Consider the following 24,222-nt stretch of genomic DNA (forward strand, 5'->3'; position numbering starts at 1 on the left):
AGTCTCTTGTTTACTGACATGTTTTTATTTTATGGGAAAAAAAATGAAACGATAACATTGGCTGAATGGTATTAAAATTGCATTACAAAAAAGCAAAAGTATGTATCTTTATCAAGTGGTTAGATTTAGAAAGTGGTCAAATTGAACTTGAAAAAAAAAAGGGGCAATTTGTATCAATTACAGTGTATCAATGGTCCAGAAAAACATGTTTAACATTCACTGTAAATTAAGAAGAGTTTTGCTTAACTGATTCTTCCCAGAAAGTCATAAAAAATCCCAAATTCTCCCTTCCCTTTTTCTAATTTTGATCTACTAATGACAATAAAAATAATACTAATAAATTACAGTGCAATTTATAAGAAATACCTGCAGGGCTTTTTCTGCCCTTCATTCTCCACTAGTTCTCCTCGTCGCTCGTCGCCAGCTCCCACAAACACTTGCCTCATAATTTGGGTGGACATTTTTGGCACAGTTATGACTTTGTGTCATAATGTGAGTCAGTTCAGGCAGACAACTCCTCATATTCAGTACAAAACATCCAACACAGGCTTTACAGCTCAGTTTGTAAACACTGCTCAATTTGTCGTTTTATCGTCACTCCCTCATCTTAGTGTATGGAAGCAGGGAGTGACGAGGTCAGAGACTGAATACCAAATATTATATAAACTCTTAAGTTTATAAACACTGCTTTTTTATCATCACTCCTTAATCTTAATGTATACCAGCGGGGAGAGGCGAGATGTTATACTTCTTACTGTTACAACACAAATCCACTGCAGCCGTTGGCATTTTCTTGCTTTAAAAACACTGCTTTTTATCATCACTCCCTAAAATTCTCTGATTGTATTGATTTTGTAATGATTGTAAAACAGACAAGATTTGAATCTTAACACTATGACGCCCTCTCTGCTAGGATCTGGTGCTCGTTTTTTCTGCTGGTGATGTGCTTTTCATTTCAGGGCAGCAGACTTGATTGACTGCGATCAGTGTCATGGGACACACCTGGGCTGTGTGCAGCATGAATATAACAGCAGCAGTCTGTCTTTAGCTGCCCTCAAAACAACTTTGCTCCTTTATTTTTTTGTAGCACAACATCCTTATAGCACATATTCACTTATCCACTCCCTACAGATTTCTCCTACTTGTTTGTGAAGCTTATTTTGATTAATTTTAGTCAATAAATCATTTTATTGGTCAACCTAAGAGCCAGGTTGTGACAACATGCACTGTCACATCATACTTCACTGCAGCCTTTGCAAACTGACCAGTGAATCAGCAGCAGACAGTGCTGTCTAACTGCAAACACTGTTTCACCTTTAATCATCACTGTCTTATCTTCTCCGCACTGATTTTAAACGTATGCAAACAAGGAGCGCAGCCCTGTTGATGCTGTTTTACTGTTGAGTTTACAACACTGCCTCCCCGATTTCTTTAGAGCTGATCTCAGGGTGTGCAAACAGGGAGTGACAAGGTCATGAAATATCTCAAGTGAAAAAAAACTGAGTTGTCTGACTGAACTGAACGTCACATGCAACATGTGTCCAACATTTGGGACGTTTAAATACTTAAATACTACTGCCAAATCCATAAAGAAAGAATAGACGTATTTTATAAAATTGATTTTTTTTCTCCTTCGATTTTAGTTTCTTCACATCAGGATACACATTAGGGGTGGGCGACATGGCTTAAATCTTCAATTTAACATCCCTTATTTCATATCATACTGACATACAAAATGATAATAAACCTTCTGAAAAATCATTTGACTTTTGCATCTAAAACCTTAAAAGACAAAAGTGTTTTAGATGCCTGAATATAAAATTCAATGTTTCCATACAACAGTTCATTGATTTACAACACTGACACCATGGTGTAAACAGTACAGCAAATTAATATCGTCTGGTGGTGTATTTCTTCATATCGCCCACCCCGAGTAGTAGTTACTCACTCGTACATCACATCACAGGACTGTTTGTAGTCGGACACAGTGGGGGAAATATTAAAGGTGCACCTTTCGCACACAGTACCAGGTCCAGATCACAGGTCTTTGTGGGTTTACTGCAAACATCACTCCTGCCATCTGTCATCATGTCACAAAAACATCAGCAAACTATGGATCATCTAGTCTCACAGTTGAGCAGTTAAGACCTCGGAGGTCACTTCCTGCCATAACACCATGCTAGTAAAACCAGTCAGCCACAGGACTCCGAATGTCTGATATATTACACAGCAACATGTCTGATAAACCATGTTACTTTACAGTACAGGTGTATAATGACTACAGTAAGATGAGTATAAGCCAGCATTCAGATAAAAAACGGAAGAGATCTGAAACTAAATCCAGATGTTTGTTATGCAGATGAACAAAACAACTCTCCCTGGAAATTATCTGATCTGAGCAGACGATCACTGATTCGTACATAGCTGGAAAAAAAAACAACAAAACTGGAATACCAACAGTGCTCTCAGAGGAAAAAAAACAGCAGCAATTCAAAAAAAAAAAACCAAATCATCAATGATAACCTGATCTACAGCAATAATAGTAATAGTTTCATGTAAAATTAAAAAGTTAGTTTTAATTCCCCACACGTGCAGATGTGGGGATTGTGGAAGACAAACATAAACTAAAACAGCACATCTGCGGCCCGCTCCAGCAGCACAAGCATGCCGTTCATCGAAACAAGAGCTTGAATTTGATCGAGAAGGTAGGAAGAATAGAAACATCCCTTATTTTCTGCAGGTGCAGCAGCAGTGCGTCCACACAAACACACACACACAGTAAACCCGAGTGTATCCAGGGAAACCATTTAACTGTCGTCTATATATCTTAAAGTACCCACATTTAAATGTCACATGAGGGTTGATCACACACCGGTTTGTATGTGCTTGCTCATGTTACGTGTGCTCGGTGGTCACTGCTGCTTCAAAGAAAGATCACTTTTCGGATGATTTTTAGACAGTAATAAAGACATTATGATTACATAGCTAGAGTATTTTTTTCTTCATTGTTTTTAAGACAATTTCATAGCATATTTCCAAAATCATTCGATGTCATGCATTCCTGAATACCATAATGTGTGCATACATAATATTTTTTTTTTTATCATACTGATTTTTATCTTTACACAAGTTCAGGGCTATTGTTCCAATTTTCTGTGAACCCGATAGCCGCCACCACCCTTAAACTGGTTATTAATGTTAATCAAATTCATATTGTTGAAACAAATTAAATGATGAGGATGATACTGAAACCCAGTCAATCAATTCTAGCTATTTGCTGTCATTAAACCAGCAACCAGCTTGTATGCCTTCATGTCAGTGCAGCAACAGATGCTTTGCAACACACACGCAGCAAAGACAAAAAAAAAAAGAAGCTTTTTCCGTACAATTAAATATTCCCAATGCCTTGATCATCAGTACAAGAGACCAAACTGAGAGGTGAAATGTTGTGAAGGGTTTTGAGTTTAAAAGATTCGGCTACATCCATCCTGAAACACCTAACACACGCACATACCTACACGCGCCACAATGTGGCTTTTCACTTCGAACTGATGGTTGCCAGAGCTGTGTGGTCGCCACCACTGACTTGTGCAATGATATGAAAATCAATACATGTGGTAAAACTGCAGCAGACAACCCCAGGCGGGCTCTGCTGCGTCACTGCAGCCATGAAAAATGATACTGAGAACATGATTTTTAGCCTTTTCTCTTCATGTTTGGAGTCAGAGAGGATGGACGGAGGTTAAAGTAGGAGAGGAATTCATTATTTACTGACGGCAAACGCAGCTCACCCCTATAGTTTTAGCATATTGCTTCCTTGCTAGAGGTTACTGCCGGTCTAAATGTCTACAGAACCACTACGGGCCTATAATCCTGTTCCCTTGTTTGGGTGCTGCGGCGCAGTTCAGGGTGACGGCGATGATTATGACACCCTTTACTACTGTACGTGACAATCACAGTCCAACTCTAACTCAAACTGGTTTTTGTCTCTACTGAATCTATCAAATGTAAAGTTAGCAACAATAAGACAAAAAGTCACCTGAAATAACATTCACAGTGCTCTAATAAAAACAAAACAAATCGACAGCGATGAAATGAAATGTTCTAAAACAAAAAAGAGTAAAAACTCATTGCAGCCTAACTTGCTATTTTCCTTCCATATTTCTTTTTGTGACACTCTTCCCTTCAGCCACGTTTTTTGAGCGTGAGCCGTCCAAGGAGGGCGTCTTGTCTTGCTTGTATTTGTAGCCTAGTGCCAGGTGGTGGCGACGGAGAGCCTGTTATAGATGCTTCTCCTTGGTGATCCCGTTTTGCACGTGCTTCCTGTAAGGAGAGACGACAGAGAGTGTCAGGGAACTGACAGGACAGGACGAGACGGAGAGAATAAGCTCGTCAGATGAGGTGATCGGCAGGTGTGAGGCATTAGCAGGCAGGGAGGATATCAGCGGTGGTCAAGGTCAGACAGATAAGAAGTGCCACATAATCACATCTCCATATGGTCTTAGGCTCTTTGATCCCATTTCATCTGTGTGGGCCACAAGTTACACAAGCTGAGGGGGAGAGCTGCTCTCTCTGCATCTACACCTGAACTTCAGGTGTGGAGAGTGGTGGAGGAAACAATCAGATCCTTTACTCTCCCAAAAGTCCCAATACCACATTGTAAAAAATAAAATTAAAAATGCTACTTTGTAAGTAAAAGTATGTAAGTGTAATCAGGAAAACGGAAGTATTAAAAGTAAAAAAGTAAACCCAATGCAGAAAAATGTCTCCTGTAACTGTTACACTTTTATACATTATATCATTAGATTAACATTAGGCTACTCGTGTATCAAAATAAAAGCAGGATTTTACTTGGTTGAGGTGGAGCTCATTTTAACTATGTATGTTGTGACTGCAACTGTTTTCATTTTGAATTAATCTGCTGATTGTTTTCTCTATTAATAAACTGACTGGTTTGTGAAAATTGTAAAAATAGTGAGAAATGTTCATCACAATGACCTATAGCCCAAAGTGAGACTTACACAATGTTTTTTTTGTACAATTAACAGTCAAAATTTCCAAATTATCAAATCTTTGTTAAAATTATTACAATAATTATAAGGAAAAGCACCAAATCTTCACATTTCTAAAATAGGAAACTATGATTTATTTATTTATTTTACAATTTTACTACAATTATCAAATAGTTGCCAGTTAATTTTCTGTCAGTCAACAAATTTATAATGGAGTTATTGTTTTAGCTGTGCTTGTACAGACTGTGGGGTAATTTAATCTACAACAAAACATTATCTTAATCTGTTTAGTAACTTGAAGCTAAAACTTCATGTCCAGTCAGTCAGTCATTTTCTGTAACCGCTTGTCCTCGTAAGGGTACTTCACGTCCAATAATTGTGAAATGAAAAGTTCAATATTTATTGAAGTAAAAACTGAGAAAAAACTCAAGGAAAGTATCTTAAATTTGTTCTTAATTACAGTAATTGAGAGTAATTGCCTGGACTGTACTACAGCGTCTTAGATTTGAATTTTCCTGTGAATATTCCAAACTAACGGGAAAGTAACGGAGATGTCGTCAGTTTCAGGGTCTTCAGAGTTTCAGTGGTCAAAGGCTACCGTGATAATCAGCAGCAGATGATAGAGGCACACATGACCGTCAGCAGATGAATCCATAACTTCAGATAAAGGCACAAACAGATATACTCTGGTTTTAGTCACGTTAGCATTTTCTTGTTTAAAGCTCATTGTGCTTAAACTGCTGAGTCGTTGTTTTCATATTAGAAGAGACCACCATTCGGTATCTGCTAAGAGGGGTTAAAAAAAGAGCTGACGCTGACAAGTTGAATTATCTTATTAGACCAAATTATTAACGTTATTATTAACATTATAAACGTATTCATTAGCAATAGCTAATATTATTCCCATTGGCCTCAGTTGTACTTTTTGTTTAGTGCTAATTAGCAGATATTAGCATGCTAACACTCGAAACTTAGGTGGTGAACATGGAAATATTATTCCTGCTAAGCAGCGGCATTATGTATGCTGATGACACTAGTATAGTCTACAGAGCTGTTAGTTTGACTCTTAAAATGTATCTTCTCAGACATCTTAACTAAACTTATAAACTGGTTTATTACTAATTTTTTGTTGTTGTAATGCCCAGTTCTCTGTCTCAGACATTAGGATTTAACACTTGTGTAAAGAAAAACTACACAGTCCTTCCCTTAATAGTTGACATCTCCAGAAAGACCTATCCTAAAACTAATGATTTATTGATGTAGAAGCTCTACAAATAGCAACTAAAACCACTGGTTTGGTTTCAAACTCAACATTTACAATGAAAATCTGCCAGCAGTTGGCTGGTATTTTTCCACCCTGAGCTGAGGTCTCTCTGTCAGATTAAACAAACCAGTGCAGAGCTGTTCAAAACATGCCTGTTCGAACAGGCCTGCTGCCTGGCTGCCGGGTACTGGCACTTGCAGTTTCACTCCACTCAATCAAAGAGCTTCACCGCTGATGATGAGCGTTCTTGGAAATATGTGCGTAGTTCGCTAACCCCTCGCTATTTGGGAGCAGGAACAAAAGTGTCCATTGCTGATGCTTGAAATTTGAAAGTTTGCAACAATGTAACATCTCCGGTTTCTCTGTTTTCATCCGTTCTTAGATGCACTTTAGCAAGTGGCAGAGAGCGAACTGTACCCAACATGCTGCTCAGCATTGCGACAGCTAATAGGGGGTCCCCTCTCAGTACATTACACAGTGTGTGTGTACAGCACTACTAGCTAATACGACCCACAGATCACACTCGATGCTGCACTTCCCTGGGTCCTCAGATACACTCGATACGCTGTGCGGTCGAAAATCGTACGACAGATATACAGACAGGAAGAGACTCCTTCCATTTGAGTTAGACGACAGGGTCTGTGTTGGAAACCAGTCACTCACTCACTATTCTCTGTGCCGTGTGTATTAAATGGTAAACTATATAGGGAATAACCAAACAAGATTTCAGACTAGACTCTTGGGAAATATACAACCACATTGCATTGTGGTATACAGGAGTAAACTGTAAGGTACATCACATGTACACTAAAATTTGCTGTGCATTGTGGGTATTTTATAGCACGCTCTGTAGTGGATAAAATTAACTGCTGAGAATTCGAACACTACTACAAAATGGTGAGCACACTATAAAGTGCACTATTTCCATGATGGGGAACGTTTTTGAACACAGTTAGGTTATATAAGTGTTAACTTACCCCTCGGCAGAGTTATGATGTCCAGCATCATCATCGTTGTTTGCTGCCTGAGGTTCTTTAAGCAGGCCTGCTGCCGCCTTGCTGCCGTCTTCGTCCTCGTACTCCCTGACATCATTCACCTCCTTTACCTTTAGCACCTTCACTACGAAAACCACAATGAACTACACAGAACAGGAAACACAAAGAAGTCAGATTGCAGTGGCAGTTTAGACAAAACCAACATCGACCATAAATGTTTTCTCGGTTTGAGGTAATAAATCCTCACCAAGAACCAGTAGATGTTCATGAGCAGCAGCGCCAGGAGGAGAGCGTTGAAGAAGAAGTAGAAGGGGATGTTGGGGACAGACTGGAGGCTGGACACACATGTGGCGTACAGCACTTTGAGAGGGAACCAGTAGAGACGGAACCAGAACCTGTGAGAACACAACAGAGATAGAAATTAATGTCTGTTTATGTTGAGTAAACACACAGGCAGAAAAATTATGCAGCTGTCGAGACTGCAAACATGCCTCAGAGACCAAGTGTGTTTGTGTGTGTCTGTTGAGCCTCACCAGGTGATGCTGAAGCTGACGGAGCCCATGTTGGACAGCACGTCATTGAGCAGGTGATAGCCTCCTCCTCTGGACTTCAGGTAGATGTTGAGCTTGGTGAACTCCAGCTGGATGTCATTGATGTCGTGGAGGAACAACACCAGGATCCCTACGTTGTGGTATCTGAGCAGCAGAGAGTAGAAAGTAAAAGTATGTGTAAATTATTTTTTAATGAAAGTCTTGTAGGGAAAGGTGTCAAACTGTTTTAATACATGTTGAGTAAAGCTGTGACTGTAAACAGGGTACTGACAGTCTGCGGATTTAATGCATTGCAGTTCAGTTCATGAAAGCCTATTTGTGTACTACAATGACCAAAGTTTAATTCATCACACATGTGCTCCATGATGTGGCTTGATAACATACACTGAATGGTAGGACACTTCCAAAATCTTCCAAGACTCAAAAGAAGATCTTTTTGGGCTTAACATTAAACTGGACAAAAGTACCTGAAGGCATAGGAGAAGATGATGAGCGCCAGCGTGATGATATGGTGCACCACCATGACAGCAGAGTCCTTCCTCCATGCGTCCATGTAGACCGTAGCATAGATGGAGTGGCCGTAGAAGCTGCCCTGGATCAGGTAGGCTATGGCGATGTCTGCAGGCACTGACATACCACTCTTCCAGTCTAAATAAACAGGCAAGAAATATGAGGAGAGGTTAAAGAGCAAGTTAAAGATATTCTGTGCAGGATTTTCTAAAAAAAACAATTTATAGGCTCATGAGTCACAAGACTTATGACCCACTAGAAGTGTGTGGTGGTGTATTTTTCTGCAGAGACTCTTCCCTCTGACTGTCTATTCTTATTTGATGTGCTCATGATGTTTTTGGGCGTGTAGCACCATGCAGAGCTCAGGTGAGGTTGGAGCCTGATAAAAAGGTAGAGACCAGGTGCCAGACTGTAAGCAGCAGGCATCTCAGTGACACAGCTCTGAACATACCCAAACTCAGTGAGGCAAAACGCCAAATGAGTAAATCAGAGGTTGGATTTTACAAACACTCCAGCATAGTAAAGTTAAAAAATGTCAGCTTTTACTTTGAAATCAGTTTAATTAAACATTAGTCATGATCAGTCAAAAATGTTGGCGATAAGTGACATTTGTTCTGTACTGTTTGCATTCAAAGGCCTTTTAAAACAGATATACAGACACTAGAATGGATAGTAGATAGATTTTTTTGTTTGTTTATTATTTCACAAACAGGCTCAGTGAATGTGACAAGGAGGGAGTCCTTTAGGGAGATTTAGTAAAAACCAATTATAAACAAATTATTTATTAAACTAACATACAAAAACGAACAAACCAAACCAAAACCAACAATGTAGGGTAGGTGTCTGCTGCAGGAGCGGAGAGGACGAGTGAACACCTTGCACAGCTTTGGGAAGGCCCAGGTGAGCATAATCAAGATAACGACCTTTCATATCAGCAAGCTGATCAGCCTCCAAGACAGTGGGACGATTACCAAAGAGGTTATGTTTTCAATTTACGTTTCTTTTTCTGTTTGTTACCAGTATACAGCAAAAAATGAATTAAGTGATTTCAATTAAATGTGGTGAAAAGTGGCTACAACTACGTTACTCTGTGCCATTATTAAAGCACTTATTTGATGACATCCTGTCTATAGGGGGCAGTACCGCAACATGATACATTTAAAAAGCCAAAACTCAGGGATCTTAAAGTAACTCACTTTAAACTGTATGCAAGTCATCCATGTATAGTCCTTGTAAAAATGATCAGTAAATCACTGTAATCTGCTATCAGTATATTCACTTCGATACAGATCTGAAGCCAGGTGTAAGAAATTACACATTTAGATGTATTAAAATACTTGTAGAGAGACATGCAGCCTTTGGCACTGCTGTGCATTCACTGAACGCTTCCTCATAAGTAATTTAATTGTATCACTTTCTTCTTGTTGTCTGTTGTCTTCTTGTTTCTCATTGAGGGTCTCAGACTGTTGGCTCGCACAGTTCAACAGAAGGAGGCGACTGTATCACAACTATCAGTTAGAGTTAGAGACAGTTCATACCAACAGATGTATTTACTTAAGGCTCAGTGCTTTCAGTTGGAGCTCATGCGGAGGAGGCACTTGTTTTCAGAAAGTAATAAGAAGACAAGCCTCATTGTCTCAAAAGATTGCATATGCATAACATTTGATATCACCGTAACAATTTTACTTCTGATAAATAAACAGATATAAAAAAGAAATCCTATTTGCACAGGACAAGTATTACCAGGTGACCTCAGTGTGATTTAGAAATTGCTATATCTGCCCCCATAAATCTGTGTTTTGTGTGGCGCATTCACACAGGAGATGCAAAGTCTGAATTTACTGATATTATTCCCTGAATATGATGCACGCAGTCATTTATGACTCCACTATTCAGAACCTCTAAAGGTGGAAAACTCCTTTATTCTTCTTTTTTTAATGTGGGTTAAACAAACATAGCTGATTCTACCTATGCCATCAATTTAATCGTCTTTTGTGATTTCGCTCCTCTGATGACTTTGAACTTGCTCTTTTTTTTAATTCCATGCTGAGCAGTGAGATGAGCCTCCTGCACCCAAAATGCTATCAGAACTTTCATTTAAAATTTCTAACACAGCCACCAAAGATGGTAAATAATTAGCGATGGCATTTTTATTTGACACATTACGGACATGGCAGGTTCACACAATTAAGATAACTTAACAATTCTAAGTTATTATATAAATTATAAACTGCTAAAGAAAATAACAAATTGCATGTTGAATTTAAAAAAATATATATATATTGGCATGTCTTTCGCGATGTGTTTTTCCTGCAAGCTGACATTGCCATGTGATGAAAAAAAACATATATTGTGCAGCCTTCATTAAAAACAGGAGAATTTGATGCAAAAGTAAGCATGACTCAGCAACTGAATGGATGATTTCTAACACATTTAAGATTACAGACAGGTTTGGAAGCTGGAAAAAAAAAAAATCACATTTTTAAACTGTTAATCATATAATCTTCAAGGTGAATAAATTTGCATTAAACTGATGCTAAATGTGCCAATTATCCAATTTCATTATTCTGTGTTTTATGATTAGTCACTAAATTCTTAAAAGTTTTGCTTAATTTTTTTAATTGATTTTTATTAAATAAATAATTTGTGATTAATTTGTCTCAGTTTACACTTTTAGTTTTGTCTAAACTTTAATTTAAAATGTTTATTTTCAACCTGAAGAGTATTTTTAATAATTTAAAGCATAGATCACAAGCTCCATCCCACGCAGAAGTATAAGTGAATTCATCTTGTGTAGATGATGAATTCTTTGGATATACAGCAGGGTCATTGTTATATAAACATATACACCCATTTGGAAACAAGTATACCCAACATGTGCAGATACTGGGTCATATACAGTGACTTCACCAGATGTGAAGGGTCAGCTGGGGTAGTTAGTATGAGGAGGAGGCTGGAGGGATCAGGTTAAACCTCGGGGGAATTAGAGAGGGTTTCTAAAGTACCACAGGCAAAACAGGCCAAATGTACGTTAAGGCTGCTAAGCTCACTGAAGTCTCTGCAACCTATCAGATGTTGGACGGAAACTTTCTCCTCCAATGTTTGAGTAAGGTTTGTCTCTGGTGGGATGGGGTTACATTCGGGCCGTGTGTAATGTTTATTGATTGGACCTTCCGTCATTAAACATTGAGGAGAAAGCTGCTAGATGGATCACAACAGAAGAGCTGCCAAGGGGAGGCATGGGAACTGGAGACTTTTATTTTCTCCCAGAGACTGAAGCTTTTTTTTTTTTCCCTTTCCTTTCCTCTTTTCTCTTCAGAATACAAACCCCTCGTCGCGTCTGACAAAGTGTTACTTTGATTTCTCCCAATTCTCCAAATAAATTCTTCCGTTTTAGCTTCACATCTCTTTTTCGCTCTCTCTTTCTCGCTCCCTTACAGTCTAGCCATGTTAAAGTACGCCGCTCCTGTGCACATCTCAGGCTGACGGCTATTAGAGGTGATGCAGCTATTAAAGATGAACCTGGTGCTGTCAACCAGGCTTTGCTCGCTTCACTCGGAGCGATGGAGTTCGACCGAAGCCCTGACACCTTCATGTCTGATGGAGGAGGCAGAGTGACTATAAAATACGTCGCTGGATTATAAGTGGAATCCCCATTTCACATGTATCCTCCATTAGCAGTGAATGTCATCCTTTAGGTGCAATTATGCAGATAAGTGTTGGGGTGAAACTTAATGTATTCTGTTATAAAATGTTGCTCTGTTTGGGATTGTTGTTATTTAAAGGTACAGGTACAGGTGTGTAGGGTTTACGGGATATATTGGCAGAAATTTAACATAAATATATGTTTCCTTTAGCACCTGAAAATATGAATTGTTTTGTTTTCGTTAGCTCAGAGTAAGCTATTTACATGAACATAGGGAGCAGAGCCTCGTCTACATAAATCACCGTGTCGCGGCACTTTGTTTCTCCAGTAGCCCAGAACGGACAAATCAAACACTGGCTCTAGATAGGAACACTTGCATTTTCGAGTCAGCCACCGTAATCTGTAGCTACTGAGCGACATGAGCCTAAAAAAAAATGCTGATTTTTTTTCAACGTTAAAGTTATTAAGTAATTTTATCAGTTTAAAATACCAGGTTTGGTTGTTTTGGAGAGGAAGAGACATCTGTGGATAATTCGGCTTCCCTTTAAAAACCTCCTGTCTGGATCTTAAGTTATCAGAGAGAAAAGGTGAGCACACATTAGCAGGTGCTGGGCTAGCAGACTGTCTGTGACATGCCAAACAGCAATGGAGAAACACTGATTTGTAATGTGAAAATGCTTTATTCAGTGTTTTTACCAGTTTAAATCACAGGGTCCGTTTGTTTTGGAGAGGAAAAGACCTCTGCAGATAATTCGGCTCCTGGTAAAAACCTCCTGAATGTCTGGATCAGAAATTAGCTGAGCACACATTACTTTATCAGAGACAAAATGAGAGTACACTTTAGCAGGTGCTGTGCTAGCAGCTGTCTGCGAAGGGTTTCAGAGATTTATTCAGTGTTTAAATCACTGGATACGTTTTTTGGGAGAGGAGACCTCTGCTGATAATTCATCTCAAGTTAAAGACCTCAATAATGAACTCTGAATGATTTCAAACTGGTAGAAGTTTCAGCTGGTTGCGTTCAGTGATCTTTACTTCTAGATGCCATTAAATCCCCCTAAATCTTACACACTGTTTATTTATTTTCTGTCCCTTTGATTACTATAAAAAGAAAGTTATTTTATCAGTAACAGCTGATCACTAATAATACCACCAGGCTGAATATCCACTATTCACTGCTATAAATATTCTCCTACTTTAACACTCAAAGTGGCATTTTACCCCCACAGAGCCTCTATAGGATTAAGCCGTGCTGCCTGCTGTTTCATTAGATTAAAATGACTTCATTTCTTTGAGAGGTTAGGTAAGAAACTGGCTCTGTTACAGTACTATTAAACACGCTTTTTCTGAGGTCAATATCTATTTAATATGGACTGACTTAAAACACAAAGAAATAATTAAAAGCAGTAAATTCAATTTCAATTTAATGTATTTAAAACTGGCAGATTACTAAAACCATTAAAGACTCTTTTCTTTTAATGTGACGAGAGGCAGAGTCAGTTCAGTTAACAAATCCTAAAGAGGATTAATGCACAAACTGCTATATAAATGACCTTAAAGTGACGCTGTATGTTCACACAGTTGTGTATCTTACTGTAGAAGACAGAGGGCGGGTCGTGGAAAAAGGAGTAGGAGGTGAAGAAGAGCAGGTAGGTGCTGTATGACCACGACATGGTGTAGAAGACCAGCTTCCACGCGCTCTCCGGCATCTTGGCAGCATCTTTGGGCAGCAGCCTGCAACACTGTGCTAGAGGCTGCAGAGACAGAGCAGAGAGAAGAGACGCAGTCAGACACAGCAGAGGAAGCCACACTCAGAAAGAATTCATTTAGCTGCTTCTTTGCGCAGCCGGCTGAAGTGCTGAGAGGTCCTCTGGACACAATAACTGATTAATTTAGAGGATGATCTTTGAATAGTGACATTTAATAACAAGGCTCTCAATTAAGTGTGTGTGGTGAGGCAAATGATTCACCAAAGGAATTCTTTACAGTCTTTTAATGCACTATTGTGGCTTCTGAGCTGAAATCATTTGGTCGCTTTTGTTTTATTGTTCCATGATGCAAAAGCTGATGAAAAAAAACACTGTTTCTTTGCAAAGACTCAAATACTTTGGCCAGTTGGACCACAGATGTTTTTCAAGGGAGTGTAATTGTTGCAGCAACCCCAGGCACATTTTTCCAAACTAATAAACTCTGCAGAAAACAAATGGGCCTAAATGGAAGCTGGAGTAAAGGCATGAAGAGGAGAGCGTACGGCGTGTCTTTATAATAAACAGCTGAAGTATGACAAATGTTTCACATCAACATTCAATGTAAACTAAACAAGTTGTGTAACTGGTGTGCACAAAGTTCAAGTCAATGGTATATTTTTGCAGAACAGACGCTAATCCTTCTGTTGTTTGGTGGCGGACGACATCCTCTATGAGATGTATTTAAGAATAAACATGATTGCATATTTATTTATATAGTGTTTTATATTGAGATGTCGATAGAAAGTGTAAGGTGACCCTCATTTGGCCTTTGGCCAGCACTACTGACAGTGACAGGATGTTGTTGTTTAGATGTTAGAGATACAGCAGACGTTTTTACACGTAACTCATATGACACTGACACATGCACTCTTAGTATGTCACTGAAGGTACATACAGGGACACACCACCCCTAGTATTCAAATATGCTACAAATGAGACACTAACAACAAACTGCTGTCCAAAATGATCATTAGAAAATATCATTTAAAAAATCACAAACAAGCCACTAACAAATTACAGTTAATATTACTACTGCTTCTAGTATTATGGTGTACTGCAGTTCTGTTGTGTTATTTGTCAAAGTAGTGTTGCAGTAACCTAGCAGTCTCTGTTACATTATATTTGTCAGATAACCCTCATGAAGTCTGAGTGAAGTGTCAATCATTTATGTTGTGCTACATGTATACAGGGGCGTCACTATGGGGGGGGGGGGAGTTGGACCCACTACAGGGGAGTTTGGTTTTGTTTGCATTTTTTTATAAAATGTGTCATAACGAAATTTAAATTGGCTGAATAAATTGAATGAGAGACCCAACTTTGTTAAGAAAAATACATTTTAAAAAGGCAAAAAGGATAATGGGGCCTCTTTAAGACCCTTTTCACACCTTGTAAAAGGCACAAAAGAGTTCAATCCACCCCTACATTAGGATTCGAGTGAGACTGCTTCACCATAGGGCCCAGATTTTGGTGCCCCTGCATGCTTCATATATGTTCACTGTAGCAGCTTTCATTTACTGCATATTTATATAGTTTACTGTACAACTGCACTTACTTATAAAAAATAACAAAGTATGAAATGAGTAATTTTAAAAAATTTTCCTAGAGGGCTTTGCTCCACCCACATTGCTGCAGCCTTCATGTCGCTCTCTCCCTGACTGACACGTATCACATCATCATTAATACGCTGTCGTACGTTACAACCATGTGACCATTTGCCCACAGAAAAAATGTCTTTCACAAGTCTGCTTATGGTTTGCTATGCAAGCAGAAATAGAGGAAGTCAGAGAGAAGGCTTCCTGATACAGCCTGATATCATACATGACCCCACCTACTCACTGTTGGGGCCGTGTTATCATCCTCCATCCCCTCCCTAATCTTGCTGCCTCCACACTCCCACCTTTTCCCTCCTTATTCTCTCTTTCTTAAGACTCTCACTCTGTTGTTCAGAAACTCTGAATCATAATCTTTGAGGCGCAAAGAAAGATGTGCAGAATGACAGGTAAAATAGCTAAGACAGGTACATCAGTTAGGCAGTAAGACAGGCAGGTGTTCAGTGTGTCTTTGCTGGGCCAAGACAGGAAACTGAACCCAGCTAACTGCCACACACACACACACACACACACACGCACACACACACACACACACACACACACACACACACACACACACACACACACACACACACACACACGAGGGCAATGAAATGGTGTAACAGGAGGCAGGAAAGTGAAAGTTGCCAGTGTCAGTGATACAGTACATCTCAGTCCATTGTTACCAAGCAGCTAGTCTACAGGATATGATCCCACAGGGCTCAGTAACCGACTACATGACAAATTAATGGAGGGAGAGTTGCATGTAAGCCATGTCTTCTTAGAAAGTCCCGCTCACAGGGATTCGTAAAACCGTCTGATTCTTTTCCTGTTCACTTGACAAAGTGTTTTTATCTTTTGTTTATCGGCTCGCTTCCAGTTCCTTCCTCTTTCTTTCTCTCTCTCTGTTTTTTTTGTTTCTGTCTCTTTTCCTCCTGTTTTCTGGATTTGATGACGTCCCTGTTTCACACACAAGAGTCAAAACAAGTCAGGGAAGGAAGATGACAGGGCAACACTGATGTGAGATAAAAACTGTAACGGCTACAGACTTTGTGGTCCTCAAGCTGTGACACATGAAGAAGAAGAAGATAGACAGATGCAGGGGAGCACATGATCCCGCCCCGGGGCTGCTGATTGGTTCAGACGGTGGTGACATGTGGTGCGTGTTCAGTAAGTCATGACCGGAGCTCGGGACACTCACCACATTCTTTTAAGTCTCTCAGTACATCTGTATCAGTCCTGCTTTATCAGCCCCCCCCTTCCCCTTTATTTCTCGCTCTTCCCAGCTCCCTTGCTCTTTCTCTCTCCACCCCTGTGTCTCCCCCCTGCCTGCGACATTTATTTATAGAAGCCAGCTGTCAGCACACAGCATACCCCCCCAGTCTTCCACCACATCACCCCCTCCGAATACACAAAAACATAAGCCTACGCACACTCACAAAGGCGGAAATACACTAGCGGCTGATACAAGTTACTGCAGACACCAGCCATGCCTCTGCAGCTCATACCTTACTTGTTAATCACAAAACCGCTGTCTCACTGCCGGTTCATCTAATGCTTCCACATCTGTTTACCTCTGCATTCATAATGTTTCACTCTGTCCTGCTTGCACCTATTATATGTCATTTCCTATGTGTCAGCATTTGTGGCTACATATTTTTACAGTGCAACTTAACTTTTATGAGTAGTGAGCTATGAAAGTGTTGAGTGTCAGCCGCATTTTACAACCAACGTGAGGTGTTAATTTCAATGGCAGTAGTGACAGTGTGGCGTATTTCTGCAGATTGTACCGAAAATGCACTAGACAACTTGAAGTTGGCAACATCACGTGCATGACATTTACTGTGTGAAAGTGTGTATATAGTTACCATACTGGCTGCAAGTCTTTTTCTTTTTTTTAACTTTTACTATACTTTGAGAAATAGAGGAATAACAATGCTTTCTTTGAGTGGAGGAGATGTTCAGACAACATTAGGGCTGTATGAAAAACTGTTCTACAGTTTACTCCATTACTTTTGTGATGGAGAATATAATAACTGCATATGACAACATTACATAACGGTCTTTATGACTTTGCAGAGTTGTCAGATTTACATAAACCGTTGTGCAGTCTTCTGGGCGTCTGATAAGCTTTCAAACTCATGAATCGGTTACTCAAACTGGACTTCCTGGATCACATTTCCTCTCCTTACCTGTACCTATAGCAGCATGCCCCCACCGAAGCAGCAGCATGCATTTTTTAATGCAGTCTGGATTGTCACTCAGCATGACCATAGAGCCAGAATTGTCCTGATTACATCCAGTTTTAATGTTTAAAGGGGCTCTGTGTGAAATTTAGAGAGCAAGTGCATACGTACATTACAACACCGCTATGTAGGGGTTTGGGGTTAAAACACAACAGAAAACAAACCACTGCCATGAATCTTTGTGTGAAAACTATTCATAAAAATCTAAGGCTGCTTCCTGAAAGCTGAATATTGAAATCATCAGTCGTCAGCCCCTCAGTCGACTGAGAATCTAAGACAACATTATCTTCTGCCTTCTGCTTAGAAGTGGTGAATTTACAGCTCACAGAAACCAATTACAAAACAGTCTGGCTGTTGTTCGATATCGAGTGTCGGCAAAAAATGTTGCTGCACATTTCTATGGCTAGCGTAGTTAGCTCAGAGGGCTAACTTGGCTTGTTTACTATAATGTGAATGTCACTATCAACCCGAGCATCCAGCAGAACCCCGTTCGACCTCTCAAACTCAAAAGAAAAAGGAACATAAAATTGCATATTTGTATTGATCTGTGCTTTTGAGAATTGACACAATATCAATCACAAAACATAATATCGCCAAACTCAAGTGTATTAATACATAATTTCACCCCTAGGTAAAAGGCATGGTACAAAATTTGCTATTGGCAGTGGTGTAAGCTGGCACCAGCTGATAGTGGACAGAGGTGGTCTCTCTGGTCCCGGCCTTTAAGCGACCAAAACCACACAGCAGGGACAAAATCTCTGTTTCTAATGCAGATTCTGAGAGATTATATAACAGCCTGCCAATGGCTCCATTATTGTCTCTCTGTGCCAGCCAGCCCACCATCACACTGGGTCCTATCCACCCACTCTATCCATCTACCCTTTGGTTTTCTGTGCTAGCGTACCAAGTGGGGGTATAGTGGGTCAAGGACACCGAGATAATCCAGTCGTCCTCTGTCGGATAAATGACAGGGCCTTGAATTACACTCAGCTGGGACCTGCGACCATTCAACAGCTACCCCCTCTCTTCCTCTCTCTCCCTCTCCCTCTCCCTCTCTCCCTCTCTCTCTGACAGACAGATTCTGGCCGAGCTCGTTCCCTTGCTCACGGCATCACTGGATTTCATTTCACTTTCTCTTTACTAAAGAGGAGCAGCTTTGAAACAGAAGGAGGAAAGGGAATGGAAGAGAGACAGAGTGTGACAAGACAGGAAAAGAGTCGATGTGAAAGACTCTTGATAACAAATAAGTGGTTCCCTTAGCAACCGTGCAGGGATGCTGGCAAAGCCCTACAGTGTGGCCTCCATCACTCCTCCACTAGGGTCCTTCCTCATCTGTCCTTTCCCCTCTGTTTCCCTGCTTATCTGCAGCTGCACCCAATCACTCTCGCTTTCACCCTCCACTCCCAAAAAGTTCTCAGCCCCCCCCCCTCCTCTGCCCTTCCTCGAAGCAAGGGATGAGAGAGGGTGAATGGACTCCGCCGGCCTGTTGCGTAAGAAGACAAACTGGGCCACTGAGTCAGGATGCTGGCTCATGAGTGGATCTGTTCAATAAGCCCCCCCCCCCGTGCCCATTCACCCTCTTTCATTCCTTCGATCTCTCCCGTTATTCTGCTGTCACTTTGTCCACTTCAGTGTCGCTTTTAAACCCAGTTCTGTCATCGTTCTCTTTTTTTTCCCAGACTTGGGCCAAATGGGATTTACAAAGGCTAATCCAGTGGATGGCCGGAGTTTTATTTACATATGCAAATAAATATACAGCCTATTTAGCTGTGACTCACAATTTACACAATACTATTTGAGGTCTCATCTAGATTCTTCTGGCGCTTTAAATTGGTTACAATCAACTGTTTTTTTCCGCTTCATTACACGTCAATTACCTCACCCCAAATATTATATCTGCCTCTATTAAGAGAGAATGAACTCACCCACCGCCAACCCCACTCCCCCATCTCCCACATTGTTCTTAACAAGCCGATGAGCCGACAGCTGTCCTTGGGGATAAAGCTCTTGCCCCTGACGGAGGCAGAAGAATCCAGAGAGTATTTCCTTTGCTGAATTTACATTGTCGGTTTTCTATGTGACAAAACGGACACGTTAAAAGGTGTCTCTTGCCTCAATAATCTGATGGAGATTCACAAATGAAAAAATGTTGCCTGCAGGTGAACTGTGACTGAATCTTCTCACCATTTCTTACTAACAATATTTGATACTTATTTGTCAACAAATGGTGCTACAATGTTCAAATTCAACAGTAGATTAATTTTTGGAAGCTTAATAGTCACAACCTAATTACTGTATGTTTCACTGTCTTTATTCATCTAAACATTGTGCTCAAGTAAACCAGTATCTTGTGGAGTTTCTTTATTTTAACTTATCCAATTTTATTTTATTATATTTTAACATAGCCAATTTTATTTTTGTTTTGTTTCCCCCTAGCCAATTCTATTTTACTTTACTTTACCCCAACCACCTTTATTTTATTTCAGTTTAACCTTGCCAATTCAATTTTACTTTATTTTGCCAATTTTATTTTATTTTACCCCAGACAATTTTATTTTACTTTAATTACCCTTGCTAATATTATTTATTTATATATGTTTTATTTTACCTTAGCCAATTATATTTTCCTTTATTTTGCCCCAGCCACCCTTATTTTATTTATTCTATACCCTAGTCAATTTGTAGCCTATGACTGTCCAGCGCTGTCCTTTTTCACTTGATTATGAGATTGTGGGAGCACATAATGTTTTTCCAAATTGATCATCTGATCATGTTGACTTAAATGTTATGTCTGTATGTAGACTCAAAACAACTACTGCAGCAGCATTGGTCTCATCCACCCTTGTCCCCATTTTTCTGTTGCTATTCTTCATGGATGTGTGAGGCAACTAGAAAGGAAGGAGAAGGAAAGGAAGGAAGGAAGGAAAATGACTCCGTTTACAAAAGCACCTACTTAGCTCTGATTAGTCGAAAGTTTCTCTGACTAGACGGAAACAGCCAAAAATGGGCACAACACCTATAAAATTGTGAATCAGAGGTCTGGAACTAGGCTTCATTAGCAGTCATCACCGTCAGAGGCCGCCTTCAAGTAGTTAGTTCACTAGTGAAAGGCTTTAAGCATGAAGCAACGCCATGGAGGTCTTTGCATCATCAACAGCTTAACACAGCAACAGGCTGCATCACAGTGGGGCTGCTATCTGTAGGATAAAAGTAACAACAATGTGGGAGTGTAATCAAGACGTGTTAAAGCATGGGGCACAGTTAAGGCGCATACCGCATTATCTCAAAGTCACTGATTCACCTCCCGTCAAGCACCTTTCTAGGATGTCATACATCCCTCTCTCTCGCCATGTTTCCTGTGCCGTCTACACACTGCGGCAGGGAGAAAATGGGTACTGGCAGTCGTTTTATAGTCTCTTTTTCTGTTTTAACCTCCCCAGGTCACTAATGTTGGGTAATGGCAGCTCTTTCATTCCTGACCTCTTCACATCCATATCCTGCAGTCTGATGAGGCGAGTCAGCTTCTAATTTGTATGTGACTCAATGAAAATAAATGGACAACAGTTGAAAGATACTGTGAAAGCCTCTGATCAATCAGACAAATGTGAGTGACTTAATAAAGAATGTCATTAAAGCCAGGGTAGGCAGTTTAACTGCAGCGTCATTTGGCAAAAAACCAATGATAAACTTCGAGTGTACTGCAATTCAAGTGGACAGAGAGAAGACTAGACTTCTGCACCTCCAATTACAGGTTATTTCTGCAAGAGGATGCTCCTATTGGCTGTTGTACAAATGCAGATGCATGCGAACATCCCTTTGGTGAAAGTCTGATTGAATGGTGGAGAATCCTGCCGAGAAACTCGCTATTCCAGCATTGACAACAACTGCCTTTGCTGCAAACCCAATGAAGAAGGACTTGTCAAAAAGAGAGTCTGACGATAAACCAAACAAAACACGTGTCAATATTTGAGAAACAATGTTGTTAATAGTTTAGCCTTCTGCTAAACACAGCCAAGGGTCCCAATTGATTAAGCTCAAGTTTATGTTTTTTATTTTATGCCAATGTTAACTAATGTTAACTAGAGCCTCGAATCAAAGTGTATCCTCTGCCCCATTCACCGCCACTGGCAGAGCTGGCAGTAGCGACAAAGACGGACCCACAGTCAGCAGCTGAAGCAACACCAATCCAGCCAGTGCAAATCCTAGCCCCAGGGTAGAGGATAGCCCCAACTCATTTCAGATCAGTTAACAGGTTAGACTTGGTGCAGCCGCTATGACACCAGCCTGCTGCGACACCCGACGCTGGAAGGTTTGAGCTGGTCGAATTCTAGCCACTACAGCCATCAGTCCCCAAGCCCAAGGTCCGTCTCCCAGGCTGCTGCCAGCTCTCCTCCTGGGGAAGCAGTCTACAGCGGTGGTGAGCAAGGTGAATGGACAGAGGAATAGTTGACGCTAGTTCTCTAATTCTTGTCTGATTGGTCTGATAAACAGAGAGAGAGAGGGCGACTAAGACAGGCAGTGCAAATGTGCTGTGTTCAGCTCTACAAAGAAATAAGTTTAAGTTTGGATTTATGCCTGTGGTCGTCTAGTGGGAGGGACTTAGGACAGAGAGGGGGCCATATTTTCAAATTCTGACTGTTTTTTGCTTTTTCCAAATCTCTGCAAACCCCAGCTTTAATCTACCACATTGAGAAGGACCACACACACATATATACATAGCACTATGCACATGGAAAAAAATCTACACTGCACTTTCCAGATAAGATCAAGCTACCAGATGGTTTGAAACATGTTTCTTATCTTAATATAAGCTAGTCGATGTGTATAGCAGCAGGTGAATGAACTTGATGAAGCTGGTAATGACACATCTTTGCAGAGATCTTTCTGCACATACGGAAGTAAACAAGCATTTATAGGCCCTCTTTCTTTACACCTATATTGTAGCTTGTAGCCACAGATGGTCTTACAGGTTTATACTTAAGTGCTTACTGGGATGATAAAAACTTGTAGACATTTAAAGGCAATACATGTTAAGGTTTTGCAAGGAAAGTATTCATATTTTCTTGAGCCAAATTGTATCATTGATAAGGACCTTGAGAGACAACAGCTTTGTCAATTTCCAACAAACAGAAAAGGGCGATGAGATTTATGAATTTATTAACAACAGCTGGATGAAGCTATGCTGCTAGAGAGGCTAAGGAGGAGTACAGGAGGAAGCTGGAGTCGAGGTTTCAGCAGAACAACACCAGAGAGGTCTGGAGAGGGATGAGGACCATCACTGGTTTCAGGTCAGCTGGCAACAGAGGAGTTGAAGGCAGCATGGACAGGGCCAATGAACTCAACCTGTTTTTCAACAGATTTGACACTGTGGCCCCTGCCCCACATGCTGACACCCCTATCAACACCACTGCTGGCTGCCCACTCTCCTCCTCTCCCCCTCCTGAGAGCCATCTTCACACCTCCTCCCGTGGTTTCCAGGCACACTTCACCCTACAACAGAGACTCGACCCCTCCCCCCACCCCCCTGCTGGTCACTTCTACAGTGAACATCACAGATGACGATGTGAGGAGACAGCTGGTTAGACTCCATTCAGGCAAGGCTGCGGGTCCTGATGGTGTGAGCCCCAGGGTGCTCAAAGCCTGTGCCACCCAGCTCTGTGGAGTACTCCATCATGTCTTCAGCATGAGCCTGAGTCTGCAGAGGGTCCCTGTGCTGTGGAAGACGTCCTGCCTCGTTCCTGTGCCGAAGACGCTGCGTCCATGTGGCTCCAAGGACTACAACCCTGTGGCACTGATCTCCCACATCATGAAGACGCTGGAGAGACTTGTCTTGGAGCAGCTCCGGCCCCTGGTCAAACCACACTTGGATCCTCTACAGTTCGCCTACCAGCCCCAACACGGAGTTGAGGATACCATCATCTTTTTCTCCAGTGCATTCAACACCATCCGTCCGACTCTACTGGGTGGGAAGCTGACAGCGATGCAAGTGGATTCCCCCCTCGTGTCCTGGATTGTGGACTATCTGACTGGCAGACCACAGTTTGCGCGCCTGCGACACTGCATGTGAGACAGAGTGGTCAGCAACACCGGGGTTCCACAGGGGACTGTCCTATCTCCCTTCCTCTTCACCCTCTACACCACGGACTTCAGCTACTGCACTGAGACCTGTCATCTCCAGAAGTTCTCGGATAACTCTGCTGTGGTTGGATGTATCAGCGGGGGTGATGAGGCTGAGTACAGGGCTGCTGAGGAAAACTTTGTCACATGGTGTGAGCTGAATCACCTGCAGCTCAATGTAACAAAGACCAAGGAACTGGTTGTGCACCTGAGGAGGACTAAGGTGCCAGTGACCCCTGTTTCCATCCAGGGGGTCAGTGTGGACATTGTTGAGGACTACAAATATCTTGGCATATACATTGACAACAAACTGGACTGGGCCAAGAACACTCACGCCCTCGACAGGAAGGGCCAGAGTCGCCTCTATTTTCTGAGGCGGCTGAGGTCCTTCAACATCTGCAGGACTCTGCTCAGGATGTTCTATGAGTCTGTGGTTCCCAGTGCTATCCTGTATGCGGTGGTGTGCTGGGGCAGCAGGCTGAGGGTAGCGGACACCAACAGACTGAACAGACTGATCCGTAAAGCCAGTGACGTTGTGGGAAGGGAG

General features: G+C 41.2%; 1 protein-coding gene across 1 annotated transcript in view; it reads right to left on the minus strand.

Moving 5' to 3' along the window:
* Window positions 1-4: 4 nt before the first annotated feature.
* cers1 (ceramide synthase 1) overlaps window positions 5-24,222 on the minus strand; it is a 39,112-nt gene continuing 14,894 nt past the window's right edge. Inside the window, exons 2-7 of the mRNA XM_042516786.2 lie at window positions 13,570-13,729; window positions 8,290-8,470; window positions 7,805-7,966; window positions 7,519-7,666; window positions 7,254-7,414; window positions 5-4,323 (exon numbers count right to left, since the gene is read on the minus strand). Of these exons, the coding sequence (XP_042372720.2) occupies window positions 4,281-4,323; window positions 7,254-7,414; window positions 7,519-7,666; window positions 7,805-7,966; window positions 8,290-8,470; window positions 13,570-13,729 (855 nt within the window). The 3' untranslated portion in view covers window positions 5-4,280. The remainder of the gene's footprint in view (window positions 4,324-7,253; window positions 7,415-7,518; window positions 7,667-7,804; window positions 7,967-8,289; window positions 8,471-13,569; window positions 13,730-24,222) is intronic.

Source organism: Plectropomus leopardus, chromosome 5 (assembly GCF_026936395.1).
Source record: "Plectropomus leopardus strain MGB_pleo_1.0 chromosome 5, ASM2693639v1, whole genome shotgun sequence".
Lineage (NCBI taxonomy): Eukaryota > Metazoa > Chordata > Actinopteri > Perciformes > Serranidae > Plectropomus > Plectropomus leopardus.